General features: G+C 42.1%; 1 protein-coding gene across 1 annotated transcript in view; it reads right to left on the reverse strand.

Annotated features, from left to right (window-relative positions):
* Nucleotides 1-19,807, reverse strand: part of SNTG1 (syntrophin gamma 1) — a 252,627-nt gene that overhangs the window by 51,826 nt on the left and 180,994 nt on the right. Inside the window, exon 12 of the mRNA XM_018058524.1 lies at nucleotides 15,017-15,055. Coding sequence (XP_017914013.1) covers nucleotides 15,017-15,055 — 39 coding nt within the window. The remainder of the gene's footprint in view (nucleotides 1-15,016; nucleotides 15,056-19,807) is intronic.

The raw sequence follows: 19,807 nt of genomic DNA on the forward strand, positions 1-19,807 counted from the left end.
ATTATTTACTGGAGTAGAGTTCTGCTTTAATAAACAGCCAAGAGGTGGGAGCAGCTTGAGATGCAATTGGTGGAGACTGGAAAAGTATGGGGCAGTGGGGAGGAGAGTGAGAGAGTGAGTCTGGATCACAGCACAGAAGACTTAATCTCACTGTTGGTAGAAACCTGAACAGGGGGCAGTTGCCTGCCAGGGAGAGATCAGAGGAGAGTCAGGAGCATGTTATTGGAAACCAGAAGACAGAGACCCTTGCTGGTCATGGCAGGAAGCTTGACGTCACTGTTTCCTGCAGGAATGTGGAAAGCAGAAATGGTCAGTAGTCACGTCTACCTGGTTACACCCCTATGCTGAAGGTGCTGCCTGGTTTCTTCATTATTGGATCATAAAATGTGAGAGGAGGGGAGGAAGGGAGGAACTTAGTGACAAACTATCAGATTCAAACAAACAGGATTTGGTGATTCTTTTGGGTGTGTATGGGTGTGTGCATATAAGTTTGTTTTTTTTTTTTTTTATTGGAGGTGAATTGCTTTACAAACTTGTGTTGGGCTTGATAGCTCCGAATATTCTCAGCTTCTCCAGATGCCAAAATATGCTGAAAATTGGGTGGCTCTTGAAATCCTAGCATGGAGGCAATCCTAGGTGTGTGACTACAAAAGCTTTTCCTCAAATCTTAGAAGGATCAAAACTTCTCACAGAGGGTCTTCTGAAGGGATTAACAACTTGATTCAGAGATATCCTCAGCTAAACTGGAGGGTCCCTGGGAATCTGAAGGTGTTTGTTGTCTCCAGGCCTCTCAGCAGGAGGCTGGGAGAGAGAGACCAGCTCAGAAAGATCTGTGAACTTAGCTTTTGTCCCACACAGTGAAGGAATGCATTTGAAATCCATGAGAGTCCTAGAAACTGGTAAGAAAGCTGAGCAGCAACTGGGACAGAGTGAACACAGAATCAAAGGAGGCTCTGAGAATCCCTAAATGCTACTGGCAGGGAAAGTCCATGAAACTGCTCAGGGACAGACACTACTACCTTTCATGATGAAGGAAAGACTGACCTTTGTTCAGAGGTCAAGAGCCCAGGGCTGGAGTGGAGAGCTACAGAGCCTGGCAGTGCACTCCATGCTAGAAGCAAGGTGCAGTGGCTTTCCTTTGTGTCATTCTTTCTTATGAAACATTGTGTGCTCCACTCTCATCTCCCAAGTGAACCTCAAGTGAACCACGCATAGTTTTAACTATTCACCTGGTTTCTCCCTATTGTTGTTTAGTTGTTAAGTCATGCCTGACTCTTTCGCAACCCCATGGACTGTAGTCCACCAGGCTCCTCTGTCCATGGGATTCTCCAGGCAAGAATACTGGAACGGGTTGCCATGCTGTCTTTCAGGGGATCTTTCCAACCCAGGGATGAAACCCACGTCTCCTGCATTGGCAGGCAGGATCTTTACCACTGAGTCACCTGGGAAGCTTTCTCCCTGTAATGGCTATAATTTTCCCCCCTGTAATGCTCAGTTCAGGGACATTTCTATAACCATTGTCTGAAAAAGATCAGAGCTGTCTGCTGTCCCAGGACAAACATTATAGGGGTCACAGCCAGAGGGCTGAGCAAGGCTCCCACCTGAAGGGCAGCTGAAAACACTTGAGGATGCTCTGTTCACAAGGCTGCTATTTAATCTGCTACCCATCCTCTGCTTAGCACCTCCCCTCAAATCACTCCTTATTAACAAGCAATTAACATGTTCACTGCAGGTGTGCATGGACTTCTTTCAAATCTAATTAACCATCCTTCTACTACCAAAAAACAACATTTCTGTCACCAGCTCATCCTTGCTACAAAATGTGATGAACCACGACAGGTCTGAGACTTTGCAAGCTACTGAGATATGAGATGGTTGGGTGGCATCACTGATTCGATGGACATGAGTTTGAGTAAGCTCCAGCAGTTGGTGATGGACAGGGAACCCTGGCATGCTGCAGTTGAGGGGGTCGCAAAGAGTCAGACATGACTGAGCAACTGAACTGGACTGAGTTACCCTCTCCCAGGTTTATGGATGCTGGCAGAAGATGTTATATTCTTGGGTCAGAGACAGAGGACTTCATATTCACAGCACAGCCAACACCATGAGTATCAGCATTTTGTGACTGAAGTATATGCACACAGCAGGCTGTGTCACATGGGGGTCCCTGAGGTTAGGGAAACAAGATCTTTTATAAAGGGCAATAGGCACTTTTACTGACAAACCTAGACAGCTTATTACAAAGCAGAGGCATGACTTTGCCAACAAAAGTCTGTACAGCCAAAGTTACGGTTTTTCCTGTAGTCATGTACGGATGTGAGAGTTGGACCATAAAGAAGGTTGAGAGTCAAAGAATGCTGCTTTTGAACTGTGATGCTGGAGACTTTTGAGAGCTCCTTGGACTGCAAGGAGATCACACCAGTCAATCCTAAAGGAAATCAGTCGTGAATACTCATTGGAAGGAGTGATGCTGAAGCTGAAACTCCAATACTTTGGCCACCACATGCGAAGAGTTGACTCATTGGAAAAGACCCTGATGCTGGAGGGATTGAGGGCAGGAGAAGGAGGGGACAACAGAGGATGAGATGGTCAGATGGCATCACCAACTTGATGGACATAGTTTGAGCAACCTCCAGGAGATAGTGAAAGATAGGGAAGCCTGGCATGCTGCAGTTCATGGGGTCACAAAGAGTCAGACACAACTTAAAGAATCAACAAAGGCACGCCTCCCCTGGGCTCTGCCTGGAGATATTGTCTCTACCTTCCGAGACTTCCAAAGGGAGGGTAAGAAATTCTCCCCTTGGTTCTGAAGAGAAGCTGTTCTGATTTACTGAGTCTGCTTTCTTTGTAAACACCCTTGGAGAAACAGTCTGAAACAAAATGCGTGCTCATAAGACAACGTGCAGAGATGCAACAGGTCTGAATAGAGACACCTCCCATTGCACAGCTCCTGCCCTCTTTCCATTTCTGATACTCTTCAGAGGAAGTATGACAAGGGCAGGTGTGTCTTCTCCACATGTCACTGGGTCCCACTGATGCCTGACACAATGGTTACTTGTCATTTGAAGGTCATGTCTTCCTCACCTTCATTAGTATGAAACGATTCCTTCCCTGCTACTTGTCCAACCACACACAGTTCCTGTTACCCTGGAAACCATCCTACTTTGATCCCTGTAGATGCAAAGCCCAGCACACGTGCCACAGGCTGCCTGACTTTCTCCTCTCCTCTCAGATGACCGCCTACCTGCTTCACTCCACCAGGACCTTGTTTTTCATACTTGTCTGTTCAAACCTGACCTCACGCTTTGTGTTTATGTTTTATCCCCTTTCTCACTGACGACTCTTCCCTCCCAGCTCTGGGCTCTCAGTCCTGCCGGCCTCTCTGACTCAGATGGGCTTGGGCTCCTCCCACCCAGGGCCTCAGCTCAGCAAGGAGCTGCCACCCACCTCCTTGGGGCCTGCGAGTGAACATAAACAGCATCACCTCTGTTTGCCATAAAACCATTACTTCTTGAATATGACAGCCTTCTTCATATTTTTAGCTTTGGGTTTGTATATAGTTTATTGCTTTTATAATATTAGGCCCTGAGTTATTCATATTTTGCTCTTTTACTTATTATTTCATGATAAGTAGGACACACAGAATACATTTTTCTTAAGCTAATAAAAGATAATAAAATATAGGACATGATATTTATCATTTTATAACATATTCCTCCATTTCCCAAGCCTACACCTATCTTTTGCAGGTAGTATGGAACTATACATATAAACGTAATTTAAAGGACAGTTTTGTGTTTTGAGCTGTTTTGCTCCTCAGTTAAGGGCATGGCTTATCCTATGAAAATTAATGACTGGTGAAAAAAAAAAAAAACTGCAGTGTTCCTAAACAGTGCAGTATTTCTTTTTGAAGTGAACTTGTTTTTAAAGTATTTTCTAATTAATTTATGTATTTGGTTGTGCTAGGTCTTTGTCGCTGTGGGGGCGTTTCTCTAGTTGCAGCGAACAAGGGCTCCTCTCTAGCAGCGGTACGCTGGCTTCTCATTGCCGGGGCTTCTCTTCTCGAGGAGCTTGGGCTCCGGATTGTGGGGGCAGTAGTTGTGGTGCACGGGCTTAGTTGCTCCACAGCAGGTGGAACCTTCCCAAACCAGGGATGAAATCCATGTCTCCCACACTGGCAGGCAGATTCTTATCCACTGTACCACCAAGGAAGTCCTTCAAAGTATTTCTTAATGACAGATCATTTGACAGATCAACCACATCATCTGGATTATATTTTAAGGCTTTGAACAGCAGACAGGAGAGCTGGCTCATTGCCGACATCATCAAAACTGCAGTACGGGACTTCGGGCAGCTTCTGCAGTGCACGCACTACGGAGCTTAGAGTCAACCCATTAACCCCAAATGGGATGAATGGTTCTCTTACGTGAACATTCTTGCTGTGCTTTTCTGTAGTGCTTAATCACTTATATCTTCTTTCACATATCAAACGAAAAGAATTATACAATTTGGTCAATTAAATCACACTTAAATAAATGATAAAGGAAGTGAAATAAAGCCACTGTCCTATCCACATGTGTTTAAAAGCATAAACTTTTTCACCAACAGGACTTGGCTTTACTTACCTTTTGCTAATTTGCCCATTTGACATGTAATACCCCCGTTGAGTAGTGAGGGATAGGGAGGCCTGGCATGCTACAATCCATGGGGTCACAAAGAGTTGGACAGCACTTAGAGACCGAACTGCAGCAACAGCAACATCACATTAACAATGAGTGACTAGCTGGTTTTAAGTGATGGGACCAAGATTAGACAACCAAGAGATCGGAGCACATTGCGAGGGAATGTAAGGCCTTAATTTTGAAGCTGCCCGATTGCTAGGAAGCAGGGGTTGGGGCTGGATCAGTTCAAATGCCACAATGATCACTGTTCCTACCAAGATTCTGTTTTTCTTGAATAAATGCTCACTGGGTTCAGCATACGCTTGGTGAATTTCCATAGCTCTGAAAAATTTGATTCAGACCATTTTTCCAGTTCTTTGTTACTTTTATGGAGAAATAAGTGTTTGGAGGTCCTAACTCCTCTCTCTTCCCTAATGTTACTTCAAAACTCAATTTTTAATGTGTCCTTTAATTTCTCAGCATTCTCAATACAACTAGAGACTACTAGTCACTTTTCCCTCTGTTGTTTCCAGAATTCTATGTATTCACCTAAAATAATGTTTCCAAATTTTTATAGCTAATCAAAAATGAATAACAGTTTATAAGATAAACTTATTGAAGCAATAATTTATTGTAAATGAGTGTTTGCTGTGTGTGTGCTGTGCTAAGTTGCTTCAGTCATGACTCACTCTTTGAAACCCTATGAACTGCAGCCCACCAGGCTCCTCTGTCCATGGGGATTCTCCAGGCAAGAATACTGGAGTGGGTTGCCATGCCCTCCTCCAGGAGATCTTTCCAATCCAGGGATCGAACCGGTGTCTCTTACCTCTCCTGTATTGACAGGTGGGCTCTTTACCACTCTTACCACCTGGGGAGTATAGTTTTTATGTATTCAGACTATTATAATTTAATAACTCTATTTCGCACAGTGCCTGATATAAAGGGAGTTCAGTATTAATATTTTCATGATGAATTATTTCTCAATAACCCTTCTCCTTAGGAATTATGCTGCTGCTGCTGCTGCTAAGTCGCTTTAGTCGTGTCCGACTCTGTGTGACCCCATAGACGGCAGTCCACCAGGCTCCCCCATCCCTGGGATTCTCTAGGCAAGAATACTGGAGTGGGTTGCCATTTCCTTCTCCAATGCGTGAAATTGAAGTCACTCAGTCATGTCCGACTCTTTGCAACCCCATGGACAGCAGCCTACCAGGCTCCTCTGTCCATGGGATTTTCCAGGCAAGAGTACTGGAGTGGGGTGCCATTGCCTTCTCCACCTTAGGAGTTATAGAAAATATTAATTGCAGACTGCCATTTTATGGGAGTAATGTGATGTATTTCAGAATGGAGGAGTTTTGGTTAATAAAGATTAAACATTAGAAATGCAACAAGTCATGACTCAGAGGGTTATGTGCACAAAGCGCTGCCTGTAGGTCTGCTTGCCTACATGACCTGTAACTGAGTGAACTCGCACAACACACTTTCACACCCAACTGCATATCCCTGTGTAATCTATCAGCTGCTGCTACTGCTAAATCGCTTCAGTCGTGTCCGACTCTGTGCGACCCCAGAGACGGCGGCCCACGAGGCTCCCCCATCCCTGGGATTCTCCAGGCAAGAACACTGGAGTGGGTTGCCATTTCCTTCTCCAATGCATGAAAGTGAAAAGTGAAAGTGAAGTGGCTCAGTCGTGTCCGACTCTTCGCGACCCCATGGACTGCAGCCTACCAGGCTCCTCCGTCCATGGGATTTTTCCAGGCAAGAGTACTGTCTATCAGCAGGACCCCCCTTATCAGTGTTATCACCATTATCATATGCACTGAGTATCACTGTGTAATCTAGCAGCAGGGCCCCCATTATCACTGTTATCATCATTATCACATGCACTGTGTATCCCCGTGTAGTCTAGAAGCAAGACACCCATTATCACTGTTATCACTGTTGCTATCACCATTATCACATGTGCTGTGTATCCCTGTGTAGTCTCACAGCAGGACCCCCATTATCACTGTTATCACCATTATCTCATGCACTGTGTATCCCCTGTGTAGTTTAGCAGCAAGCACCCATTATCACTGTTATCACCATTATCACACGCACTGAGTATCCCCCATGTAATCTGGCAGCAGGACCCCCACTATCACTGTTATCACCATTATCTCATGCACTGAGTATCTCCCGTGTAGTCTAGCAGCAAGCACCCATTATCACTGTTATCACCATTATCTCATCCACTGAGTATCCCTGTGTAATCTAGCAGCAGGACCTCCATAATCACATGCTTTTCAGGAAAAGTCATCATTTGCAGCTGAATCTCACTCTCTGCACTTCACAAATGAAACTGATCTCAATTGTACTAATGGCTATGCTCCAGACACAAAGAGGAAATGAGAACGTTGTCCTGAACAAAAGTGAACTGGGAGAGACTGTACTGACTCTACTGTAATTAATAATTAAGATGGAGCCAAACCCCAATGGCCTTGGTATAATATTATTTCTAACTTATCTGGCTCCCAGACATTTTAATAACAAAAATGGTTTTAGCTTTATTGAAGTATAATGACATAAAGTACACATATTTAAAGGGTAAAATTTGATAAGTTTTGACATACACGTGAATCCACAAAACCATTACTACAGTCAACATAATGAACTTATCATCTCCCAAAGCCCCTCCTGTCCCTGTATAACCCCTCCCTGACCTGGGAGACCAGTCTATCCTAAAGGAAATCAGTCCTGAATATTCATTGGAAGGACTGATGCTGAAGCTGAAACTCCAATACTCTGGCCACCTGATGTGAAGAACTGACTCATTGGAAAGACTCTGATGCTGGGAAAGATTGTGGGCAGAGGAGAAGGGGATGACAGAGGATGAGATGGTTGGATGGCAACACTGACTGAATGGACACGAGTTTGAGTAAACTCCAGGAGTTGGTGATGGACAGGGAGGCCTGGTGTGCTGCAGGCCATGGGGCCACAAAGAGTTGGACACGACTGAGCCACTGAACTGAACTGAACTGGCCTGGAAGGGGCTAGCGGAGAGTAACACAGGGTGAAAACACAATGAGAGAAGTCAATTGCTCAAATGTAAAATAATAACATAAAGTTATTAGAAATCAGCAATGGACTGCTTTTCTCCTTTTATTAATCTTGAATGGATAAACTTAAGTACAACATAAATCCTATAAGCCGCTAACAGAGCTTGCTGATTTAGGCGACATAAATACAGTGGTTAAATTCCCTACATGTATTGAGTACACAGTGCTTACAAATAAATAAGAAAACAATAAGAAGAAAAGAGGAACATGTTCAAAAGGATAGAGAAAGGCGAGCGAAAGGATATGCCAGTGTCATTTCAAGTTGCTCAGCCTCATGCACAATATGAGAAATGCATCCTGAAAATGGCCAGTGCACACGTTTCTCCAGGTATCCAAGTGGACAGAGATGATTCTGGTCCACAAAGAGCAAAGCAGAATGTAGGAAGAACAAGGACAGACCTAATACACATCTGTCTTCAAAACAGAATTGGAGCTAACACCTATCCTCCTCAAACTCTTCCAGAAAATTGCAGAGGAAGGTAAACTTCCAAACTCATTCTATGAGGCCACCATCACCCTAATACCAAAACCTGACAAAGATGTCACAAAAAAAGAAAACTATAGGCCAATATCACTGATGAACATAGATGCAAAAATCCTCAACAAAATTCTAGCAATCAGAATCCAACAACACATTAAAAAGATCATACACCATGACCAAGTGGGCTTTATCCCAGGGATGCAAGGATTCTTCAATATCCGCAAATCAATCAATGTAATTCACCACATTAACAAACTGAAAAATAAAAACCATATGATTATCTCAATAGATGCAGAGAAGGCCTTTGACAAAATTCAACATCCATTTATGATAAAAAACTCTCCAGAAAGCAGGAATAGAAGGAACATACCTTAACATAATAAAAGCTATCTATGACAAACCCACAGCAAACATTATCCTCAATGGTGAAAAATTGAAAGCATTTCCGCCTAAAGTCAGAAACAAGACAAGGGTGTCCACTTTCACCGCTACTATTCAACATAGTTCTGGAAGTTTGGCCACAGCAATTAGAGCAGAAAAAGAAATAAAAGGAATCCAAATTGGAAAAGAAGAAGTAAAACTCTCACTGTTTGCAGATGACATGATCCTATACATGGAAAACCCTAAAGACTGCCACCAGAAAATTACTAGAGCTAATCAATGAATATAGTAAAGTTGCAGGATATAAAATCAACACACAGAAATCCCTTGCATTCCTATACACGAATAATGAGAAAGTAGAAAAAGAAATTAAGGAAACAATTCCATTCACCATTGCAACGAAAAGAATAAAATACTTAGGAATATATCTACCTAAAGAAACTAAAGACCTATATATAGAAAACTATAAAACACTGATGAAAGAAATCAAAGAGGACACTAATAGATGGAGAAATATACCATGTTCATGGATCGGAAGAATCAATATAGTGAAAATGAGTATACTACCCAAAGCAATTTACAAATTCAATGCAATCCCTATCAAGCTACCAGCCACTATTTTTCACAGAACTAGAACAAATAATTTCAAGATTTGTATGGAAATACAAAAAACCTCGAATAGCCAAAGCAATCTTGAGAAAGAAGAATGGAACTGGAGGAATCAACTTGCCTGACTTCAGGCTCTACTACAAAGCCACAGTCATCAAGACAGTATGGTACTGGCACAAAGACAGACATATAGATCAATGGAACAAAATAGAAAGCCCAGAGATAAATCCACACACATATGGACACCTTATCTTTGACAAAGGAGGCAAGAATATACAATGGAGTAAAGACAATCTCTTTAACAAGTGGTGCTGGGAAAACTGGTCAACCACTTGTAAAAGAATGAAACTAGATCACTTTCTAACACCACACACAAAAATAAACTCAAAATGGATTAAAGATCTAAATGTAAGACCAGAAACTATAAAAATCCTAGAAGAGAACATAGGCAAAACACTCTCAGACATAAATCACAGCAGGATCCTCTATGATCCACCTCCCAGAATTCTGGAAATAAAAGCAAAAATAAACAAATGGGATCTAATTAAAATTAAAAGCTTCTGCACAACAAAGGAAAATATAAGCAAGGTGAAAAGACAGCCTTCTGAATGGGAGAAAATAATAGCAAATGAAGCAACTGACAAACAACTAATCTCAAAAATATACAAGCAACTTCTGCAGCTCAATTCCAGAAAAATAAACGACCCAATCAAAAAATGGGCCAAAGAACTAAATAGACATTTCTCCAAAGAAGACATACGGATGGCTAACAAACACATGAAAAGATGCTCAACATCACTCATTATTAGAGAAATGCAAAGTCAAAACCACAATGAGGTACCACTTCACACCAGTCAGAATGGCTGCGATCCAAAAATCTGCAAGCAATAAATGCTGGAGAGGGTGTGGAGAAAAGGGAACCCTCCTACACTGTTGGTGGGAATGCAAGCTAGTACAGCCCCTATGGAGAACAGTGTGGAGATTCCTTAAAAAATTGCAAATAGAATTACCTTATGACCCAGCAATCCCACTGCTGGGCATACACACCGAGGAAACCAGAATTGAAAGAGACACATGTACCCCAATGTTCATCGCAGCACTGTTTATAATAGCTAGGACATGGAAACAACCTAGATGTCCATCAGCAGATGAATGGATAAGAAAGCAGTGGTACATATACACAATGGAGTATTACTCAGCCGTTAAAAAGAATTCATTTGAATCAGTTCTGATGAGATGGATGAAACTGGAGCCGATTATACAGAGTGAAGTAAGCCAGAAAGAAAAACACCAATACAGTATACTAACACATATATATGGAATTTAGGAAGATGGCAATGACGACCCTGTATGCAAGACAGGGAAAGAGACACAGATGTGTATAATGGACTTTTGGACTCAGAGGGAGAGGGAGAGGGTGGGATGATTTGGGAGAATGGACATTCTAACATGTATACTATCATGTAAGAATTGAATCGCCAGTCTATGTCTGATGCAGGATACAGCATGCTTGGAGCTGGTGCATGGGGATGACCCAGAGAGATGTTGTGGGGAGGGAGGTGGGAGGGGGGTTCATGTTTGGGAACGCATGTAAGAATTAAAGATTTTAAAATTTAAAAAAAAAATAAATAAAACATTTAAAAAAAGGAAATAAATTTAAAAAAAAAGAAAAAAAAAAAAAAAACAAACAGAATTGGAATGTCCTGGTGCAGGAACTGAAGAGGGGAAGAAAGTGAGAGAGGTCACAGGGGGAGGAATCCAGACTGGGGTAGGGGAAGGCAGGAGCTTATGCAGGAGGCTGGGGAGGAAACCCTCCCTGTAGGAAGGAAGCTGTTACTCTTGCTCCCAGATGTAGGCACTTGACCAGATTCTCAGGCATCTTCTTGTGCATATGTCTGTTTCCTCCTTTATTACACCCTTTACTAAAAGTAGAAGTTTATACAGTCCCTCTTCCTTACTTGCCACTGGTACCTCATATGCTTTCTTGGAGAATCTTCCAGACCAGCATCAGAAGGGCCAGCTCACCCTATGACGGTTGCTCACTACCCCACCAGGGGGACATTCAGGTTGTGGATCTGGTTTTCTTCATCGTGCTCCAGGGTTAGCGTGGTTCTCTAACCTCAAGTTTTACAGAAACTCTTAGCCATCAAATCTCTTCACAAATTCATCATCTCTAGTCTTTTGGCAGAATTTTTCTTTTTGGAGCCTCTCATTCTAAACTTCAACTCTTACATCATTTTTCATATTTTCAGCCCTTTCTGTAGAGGCTGTGTTCTGATGGTACTCTCAGATATACTCCTTCCAATTACATGTGTTATCTCTATTTTTATCTGTTCTGTTATTCAGTTGGCTAATTGATTATAAGCTTAAACATATTCATGCTTTATTCATTTTTGAACTTCTGTCGAGTTGTTTTGCAAATCCACAATTTTTGAGACCACTTCCTGTTCTTGCCTTACATTTTGTACCACCTTATTAAAAAAATAGATAATTTAAAATAGTTGTGGATTGTTCCTTAATCTTAACAGTGTGTTTTCCCTTATGATGGTTTATTTGCTCAAATGGCTTATACTTCTGATAAAAATATTCTTCTCTGAGATGATCTTACTGAGAGTCCGCTGTGCTCTGGAGCATGGGGGTGTCTCTGGAGACGCTGGGTGCAGTGACTTTCTCCAGTTCCAACCCCTTTGCATTTTTAAATTTTAATTTCTCTGGTTGGGGTGCCAGTACCACAGTGGCTGCACAAAGTCAAAACCAAACCCCACAGAAGACTTCTGTTCTAATGTATTTCAGCTGATGTCTTTTTGGTTTTGTTTAAGACCCAGAGTATCATGGCTATGAGGGGACTTGAATACTGTAACATTATGTCTGATGTTATTTAATAAAAAGCATATATATAAACATATATACTTATATCGAATCTGAGCAACAGAGAATGCTACCTGAAAATTAAGTTTGAAGAAATTTGAGATGAAAGCAACTAGTCCAAGATAAGAGTTTGAGTGCTAATCTCGATGAGAAATTAGATTACATATAATTTTCAATTTTTGTTCCTTGAAGTGGCTCAGATTTTGGGCAGAAGATGTACCCTGATCTCCTAATGCACTGCTATTACACTACGTGGGTGAGTTCTTCCTATTAAGAATAGATATTAAGGTTGAACTATAAAGTAATCCTATATCCCGAAAGACTGCATTTACAAGGTGGGAAGTAGTGAGGGAAAAATCTATTAGCTGTAGCTTTCAGTTGTTAAAGTGTCTATAATTCATTGTGATTTCAAATTGTGAGATGCTGAAAGATTTGAAATAAAATTTCACTGTAATCTTAATATTGAAAGGTTAGCAGATAAACAGCTATGGATGCTTATCTGTGTTTATTAAATGTGAGTAGAATATTAAAGTTTTTTATTTCTTCTATATTCAAGGTTTTTCAGATTTTTACTGACTTCGCTCAGCATTATTCAAAACCTAGATATAAGTAGAGGTGGTGAGGAACGAGACATGTCCCTGAAGGGAATGTGTAGGGAGTGTCCCACATGGTAAATAAAGCATCATCATGGTATATAAAGCATAGCTGTGGGCTAGTCTGGGTTAGGAAACATTCCTAGTGATGAAATTACACTAATTATTGATACTTCACATGCGAGGGTTGAAGGGACAAGAGAGGTGATAACATAAATATTAGAGTAACTTTTAAAGAAACACTTCATTTGTATTTTTGGCAAGAATTCCCCAAAAGAGCAGGTCTACATTTTTACACTTCTGACTATAAAACAAACCTATCTTGTCCTGGGCATTGCAAACTTCTTTCACAGTTGAGGCTTCTAGTTGAACAATTTATCTTTAATGCCTGGCTTTTCCCTCCTGTTCAGCCCCGTGAAGCTGCAAACTGTCTTCCCAGATGTGACCTGTGCACTCCAGCCTCAGAATCACCTGCGGTGGATGGAGCAATGCCCCAGTGTCCCAGGCATCACCCCAGAGTGAGTGAGTCAGATGCCCTAGGCTGAGCCTGGTCTCTGCCCGTGAACAAGCCCCACATGCCCCCACTCGCTGTGGTTCTGGGAGGCACAGACACCCCTTCAACCCTATACCTGCCAGGAGCATCGCATGGCTCAGAGGCAGGGGGCCCGAGGGAGGGGAACTTGTTCTCCTGGCCTTACAAGCAAGACAGCTCAAGGCTGTAGGCACAGGAGGTTCTGCAAAGCTGCCCACCACCTCACTTAGCCACAGGGGCTCTGCGGGCAGCCCAGGCAAGGGCACCCTGGACACTACAACCTACCCCAGAACATAAGTTCTCTGTTGCAGGGAAGATAGACATCTGACACGCCAGTGCAAACAATGGCATATACTGAGAAATTTACGCTTGTTCTCATTTGTTCTCATGTGTGTTTAGATGGCTGCCCTTACACAGATGCTACTAATGTGGGATCCCAGGCTTAGATGAAAAGGAATTTGGTTTTAACATACTGAAAGTTATTTTAAAATTTTACCATGGAAGCTAACTAGTGGTGGGTATGCCATTTAGGAATCGATATCATCGATGTTTAGATTGTGGTCAGTGGCTGTGGACTGAGGTTGCTGTGGGGAGTCAGTGTCTGTGTCTTACTACCGAGCCCCCGCCCCTGTCCACACACTGGACGGGGACAGCTCAGCGAGTCCAGGCGGGGAGCCTTCACTTCCTTTTCTTATTCTATTTAATAGGTAATGCTTATATTATGGCTGTGAAAGCACTGGAAGTTAAAGTGAAGTTTCTCAGTCGTGTCCGACTCTTTGTGACCCCATGGACAGTTGTCTACCAGGCTCCTCTGTCCATGGGATTTTCCAGGCAAGAATACTGGAGTGGGTTGCCATTTCCTCCTCCAGGAGATCTTCCCAACCCAGGGATTGAGCCTGGGTCTCCCGCACTGTAGGCAGACGCTTTACCGTCTGAGCCACCAGAGAAGGATAGAAGAAGTTAACTTTAGTGTAATAAAATTACAAGGCGAATCAGTTATTCTTATGATCAATAATTTTATCCTATCTTCAATTATTAGTCTCATTAGTCAACTAAATTCTTAGCTTGATTATTCAGACATTAGTCTCATTCCATGCATTTAGACTCATTTTAAATACTTTCAACCAATTTTGAAATTTCCTTTAACTTTTAGATTAATTCTATATAGATCTCTCATTAAAACTACACATAAACAGCCGTCCAAGTTCTTCAACATTGCATTCAAATAAATATATTTTGTCAAAACAGTTTTGACTTAATTCACTTAAAAAGCTTATTTTAAACTATTTTTAATATAATTAGAAAAAACAGATATATTACATAATATGAAAGAAATCTAATAAATTCATATTTTCCTGAAATAGCAAATGCTACTAATTAATTAATTAATGCTGCTGCTGCTGCTGCTGCTAAGTCACTTCAGTCGTGTCTGACTCTGTGTGACCCCCATAGACGGCAGCCCACCAGGCTCCGCCGTCCCTGGGGTTCTCCAGGCAAGAACACTGTAGTGGGTTGCCATTTCCTTCTCCAATGCATGAAAGTGAAAAGCGAAAGTGAAGTTGCTCAGCCGTGTCCAACTCTTTGAGACCACATGGACTGCAGCCTACCAGGCTCCTCTGTCCATGGGATTTCCCAGGCAAGAGTTCTGGAGTGGGTTGCCATTGCCTTCTCCAAATTAATTAATAATTGGTATGAATTATTTCCACATAAAACTAAAGGCAATCAAGATTATCATTTGTAACAGATAAAATGAAAGAAATACACAATTTGGCTTTGCATGTGTTTCTCCGTCTTACCTGCTGGTTTACAGGAAAGTTTCTGTTGATTTTTTTAATCTGCAAAAATAAACAAAGAAAAGTGAGATCAGCAAAGATAATGTAATACAAGAACCCCAGGTTTATGGGACTCTTCTTAGTGAGTAAACTAAGAGTAAACTATATTGTTGACACACTAAAATCATTGCATATCAAGCACCAATTAGGAATTTTTTTAAAATTCTGACTGTCAAAAGTGTCTCAAATTTCATATACAAGCATTTCAGAAATATTTCAACTTAATCATATTCTCTTGATGAGAAATGAAAAGCCTCTGATCCCACACAATCTACCGAGAATGTACAGCATAACTTTTTGTAACTTCTTTCATTATTCACTTTCACTTCATATTATATTTTGTTTTAACACATAAGAGAACAGAGGGGGTGCAATATTCAGACACTAAAGGATACTGTATATTATCAAAATAGTTTCAGTCAGGACTATAAATAAAATAAACATTTAAGACCATTTATTGAGTGAATTGGAGAAGGAAAAGGCAGCCCACTCCAGTATTCTTGCCTGGAGAATCCCGTGGTCAGAGAAGCCTGGTGGGTGGGCTGCAGTCCATGGGGTAGCAAGAGTCGGACACGACTTAGTGACTACACTGCCACCACCACCGTTGAGTGAAATGTCATAAAAATTTAAAATAAATCTGCTGAATTTCCTCTGTATCAAGTCATGTAAACAAACTTTAAAGACCAAATGAAAAACGATGATCAGATTTAGACAAATGACCTTATAACACATGAAATCTTAGTTCAATGGAACTTTTGCTAATTAAAACTTTCTTTTTCACTGGTTTTCTAGAGAAACTTAAATGATGCTCTCTGTATGCTATAATCTGACATCATACTAAACATAGACTGTTTTCACTTAGAAAATGTTCTGTTGAATTGCTTTGTTTTTGCTTGTTTTCGTGTTAGTTTACCTTTGTCTTACTGATAAACATGAATTAAGAGGAGATGTAAGGAGGCACAGACTTGGAGAAGTGAAATGGCCCGTGGATGAGAACAGACTCACTGGTGGAGACATGTCATTTAAAATATGAAAAAAAAGCAAACAATTTGAGAATATTTGTGTGATTCCTCAGGGTCATGTATAAAAAGCATATCTTTCTTGTTCTGCTCAGTCGTGTCTGACTCTTTGTGACCCCATGGGCTGTAGCCTGCCAGGCTTCTCTGTCCACAGGATTCTCCAGGCAAGAATACTGGAGTGGGTTGCCATGTCCTCCTCCAGGGAATCTTCCCAAACCAAGGATTGAATCCAGAACTCTTGCATCACAGGGGGATTCTTTACTGCCTGAGCCACCAGGGAAGCCCAAGAAAACTGGAGTGGGTAGCCTATCTCTTCTCCAGGGGATCTTCCCAACCCAGGAATCAAACTGGGGGGTCTCCTGCATTGCAGGTGGATTCTTTACCAGCTGAGCTACCAGAGAAGCAGGTTGCTCTAATTGTTTCAAGGTATTTTCTGCTCTGATGAGGAGTCAATCAAGGAAAGTCTCTAGAAGTAAAGATGCTTTCAACCAAAGTCAGGATGGTTTGAAGATGGAGACAGAAGAGCAGATCCCTAAATGTGTTTGACCAATCAAAAACCCACATTGAACACTTTGTGGAACAATACTTGTTACCAGTTTTTTTTTTTATAAACTTCCACCAATATACTTTTTAATTTTTTAATTGGAGGATAATTGCATTACAATGTGTTGGTTTCTGCTGTATAGCATTGTGAATCCACCATATGTATATATATAGGACCTCCCTGCCCCACCCCACATCCCAGCCCTCCGGGTCATCACTGAGCCCTGAGCTGAGCGCCCTATGCTATACAGCAGCTTTCCACTAGCTCCCTATTTGACATGTCCACTAACATTTTATGTCGACCATTGTCTCTGAGTACATACTATATAGCATTTTATTTTTAAGTTCCTCCAACATGTGATTTTAGTTCTATGAATGACATAAAATGTACGACTGAAGCTAAATCAATGATACTTCTTTGCATAGTATTTACTTAAAACAACATTCAACAAACAGTTTTTCAAAATCAAGTCTATGCCATCAGATGTACTTAAAATTGGGTCCTCCAGATTTATTTAAAGGAGGTGTACTTACACTCTCCTTCTAAAAATGACTTAGCAACTTCAAGATATTAGAATATGAAATGCATATAAATCAGTAGTCATCCTAAATTTTAAACTAGACAAATAAAACAAAATACATTTTATTTAAAAATAAAATTCATAATAATTAGCCTAATATGAAATCATAGGCTTCCCTGGTGGCTCAGTGGTGAAGAATCTGCCTGCCAATGCAGGGGACGGGGGTTCTACTCCCTACGTCAGGAAGATCCCCTGGAAGAGAAAATGGCAACCCACTCCAGTATTCTTGCCTGGAAAACCCCATGGACAGAAGAGTCTGGCAGGCTACAGTCCATGGAGTCACAGAGTCAGACACAACTGAGCCACTAAACAATGACAAATATGAAACCTACAGATCCATTTCTGAACATCAAATTTCTTCTAAATTAAAAAATTATACTGTGGTATTATTCTAGGGTGACTGCTTTTAGGCCTTTAAGGGCCTGTAGAGAATAAATGGTTGAATGCACTCAGAGGTGTTTAATGTCAGGGGCTATTTCAATGCATTACAGAGTTACAATCATTGAACCAGGGTTTTACATGGCAAAAGTAAATGTGACAATGAATTTTGATAGAAAATTAAAAACTGAATATAAATGCATATTACTGAGTTAACAATAAAGATTGTATTAAATCTGAATAGAGAACAACACTTTAAAAAGCGGTTAATTACTTGAAAAACAATGCCTCACCTGCCAACTCCCAAAACAGCCATATTTAGCCTATAGATTTAGGGTTAGATTTTGGGGTGGCCTGAGGCATAACAACCTTCCTATTGCTAGCAATGGAAGTAGAAAGATAAACCTAGCAGCAGCATTTTTTGTGAAGACTTCTGAGAGCTCCCTGTACAAGTGTGGCTGGATTCTGGATGTGAGAGGCCCAGAGGCGGGAGCGGACCCTCTGCAGTCACTAGTGGGCTCAGAGGGGTGTCCACTAATCGCTCAGATGGGACCAGGTGGACCGAGGGAGAAGCAGAGCTTCTGCTCTCTCCTGCGATAACCTGGGCAGCACTTGTGATGCATGGGGCTTCAAACGCAACACAGGTCTCTACCTCAACATGTGTGCTGAAGTCTGGATCCGAAAACCTATGAACAGAGACAAGGGTTTTGTAAATTCGTGCTGAGGGAGAAGCTGGGAGAAGTCACTATCTCTGCATAGACATGCCCCCAGGCCTGGTTGTGGGGGGTGCATCTTTGGGGCAGAAGGAATAGAAACAAAGAGAACCTCATGGAAACTCCAGGCCAGCCTGCACTGGGCTGGATTAAGACATCAATCATAGTTTACAAGACCAAAGAAGGTTCATATTCTTAGGTTCTTCTAGATGCCTATGGTGGTTTGGTGGTTTCGTTGCTTAGTCATATCCAACTCTTGAGACCCCATGGACTATAGCCTACCAGGATCCTCTGTCCATGGGGTTTTCCAGCAAGAATACTGGAGTGGACTTCCATTTCCTTCTCCAGGGGATCTTCCTGACCCAAGGATTGAACTTGAGTGTCTTGCATTGGCAGGTGGGTTCTTTCACTGCTGAGCCACCAGGGAAGCCTCCTAGACACCTATATTTAGGTTATAATTAGTGAATTAGCAACGTTTTCACTGACTAATATGCCAGAAATTCATAGGGCACTATTACGCTAATGGTACATTTTAAATGATGTGCATTTCAAATAATACTCTATTCATTAATTTTAATTAAACAAATAGCAAAGTATCTATTAGTCCATTATATGTAGGTGATTTCAGAATATAATTACTGTCATAGGAAAATGCTCAGGATTATGTGTTAACTGAACAAAAGTTAATACCATCTACACAAGAAGATGGTCATTTTATTTTATATATGTAAATGAAAGCACACAGTGTCCCGGCCGTGGGCTGGGTTGCAGGCCCTGGGCACCTGGGTTTCAGGCGTGCGGGGGGGTGTTTGATTGGCTTGCATTGGTCACAGGTGAAGAGAGCAGGTTCTATCGTTGTGGAGTCGTTAGGCTTCCTATGGAGGGGACAGGCAGTGTTTATAGTTAGAGCCTGGGCCCTCAGGACACCTGAGGCCACCTCTGCTCCCTCAAGCTTGGCTTCTCAGGGACACTCATCAAGCAACAGCAAACTGAAAGTGATTGCTATATAATTTCCGCTGGCCCTTCATCTGCACTGAGCTCACCGTCTGCCTCCTCTTCCACACAACACCTGGTGCTGAGAGTGGGAATGTCTCCCCCTGCCCCCCAGGACTGATCAGAGCCCTCAGTGAATCTCTGGAACCAGGCAGTCCCCAGGAGGTGAGGGTCACAGGTGAAGGGAGGGGCCTGGTGCAGGGAACAAGCAGCGGCTGGTGAGTGGTCCATGTGTCTGAGCTGCTCAGGCTTCTCGTAACACGCTGTCCACTCTTCAGCAGGTGTGACCTCCCTCTTCAGGGCTCAAGTGCTCACTGGGTGTCCAGTGGTTCATCTAGTGAGCAGGTTCTCTGCCAGCCGGTGTCCTCTGCCCTTGACATGCACTGGACAGCGTGTGTCCCCACACTCCTGTGGGGTCTCCAAGAGCTCTGGTCCCAGGAGGGTCAGCTCCTGAAGCCAGCCTCAGCAGGGCGGGAGAAGGGTGGGTGGGTTGGGGCAAGGCCCTGGGCACTCCCTGGGAGCTTTGAG

The sequence above is a fragment of the Capra hircus genome, chromosome 14 (genome assembly GCF_001704415.2).
Source record: "Capra hircus breed San Clemente chromosome 14, ASM170441v1, whole genome shotgun sequence".
Lineage (NCBI taxonomy): Eukaryota > Metazoa > Chordata > Mammalia > Artiodactyla > Bovidae > Capra > Capra hircus.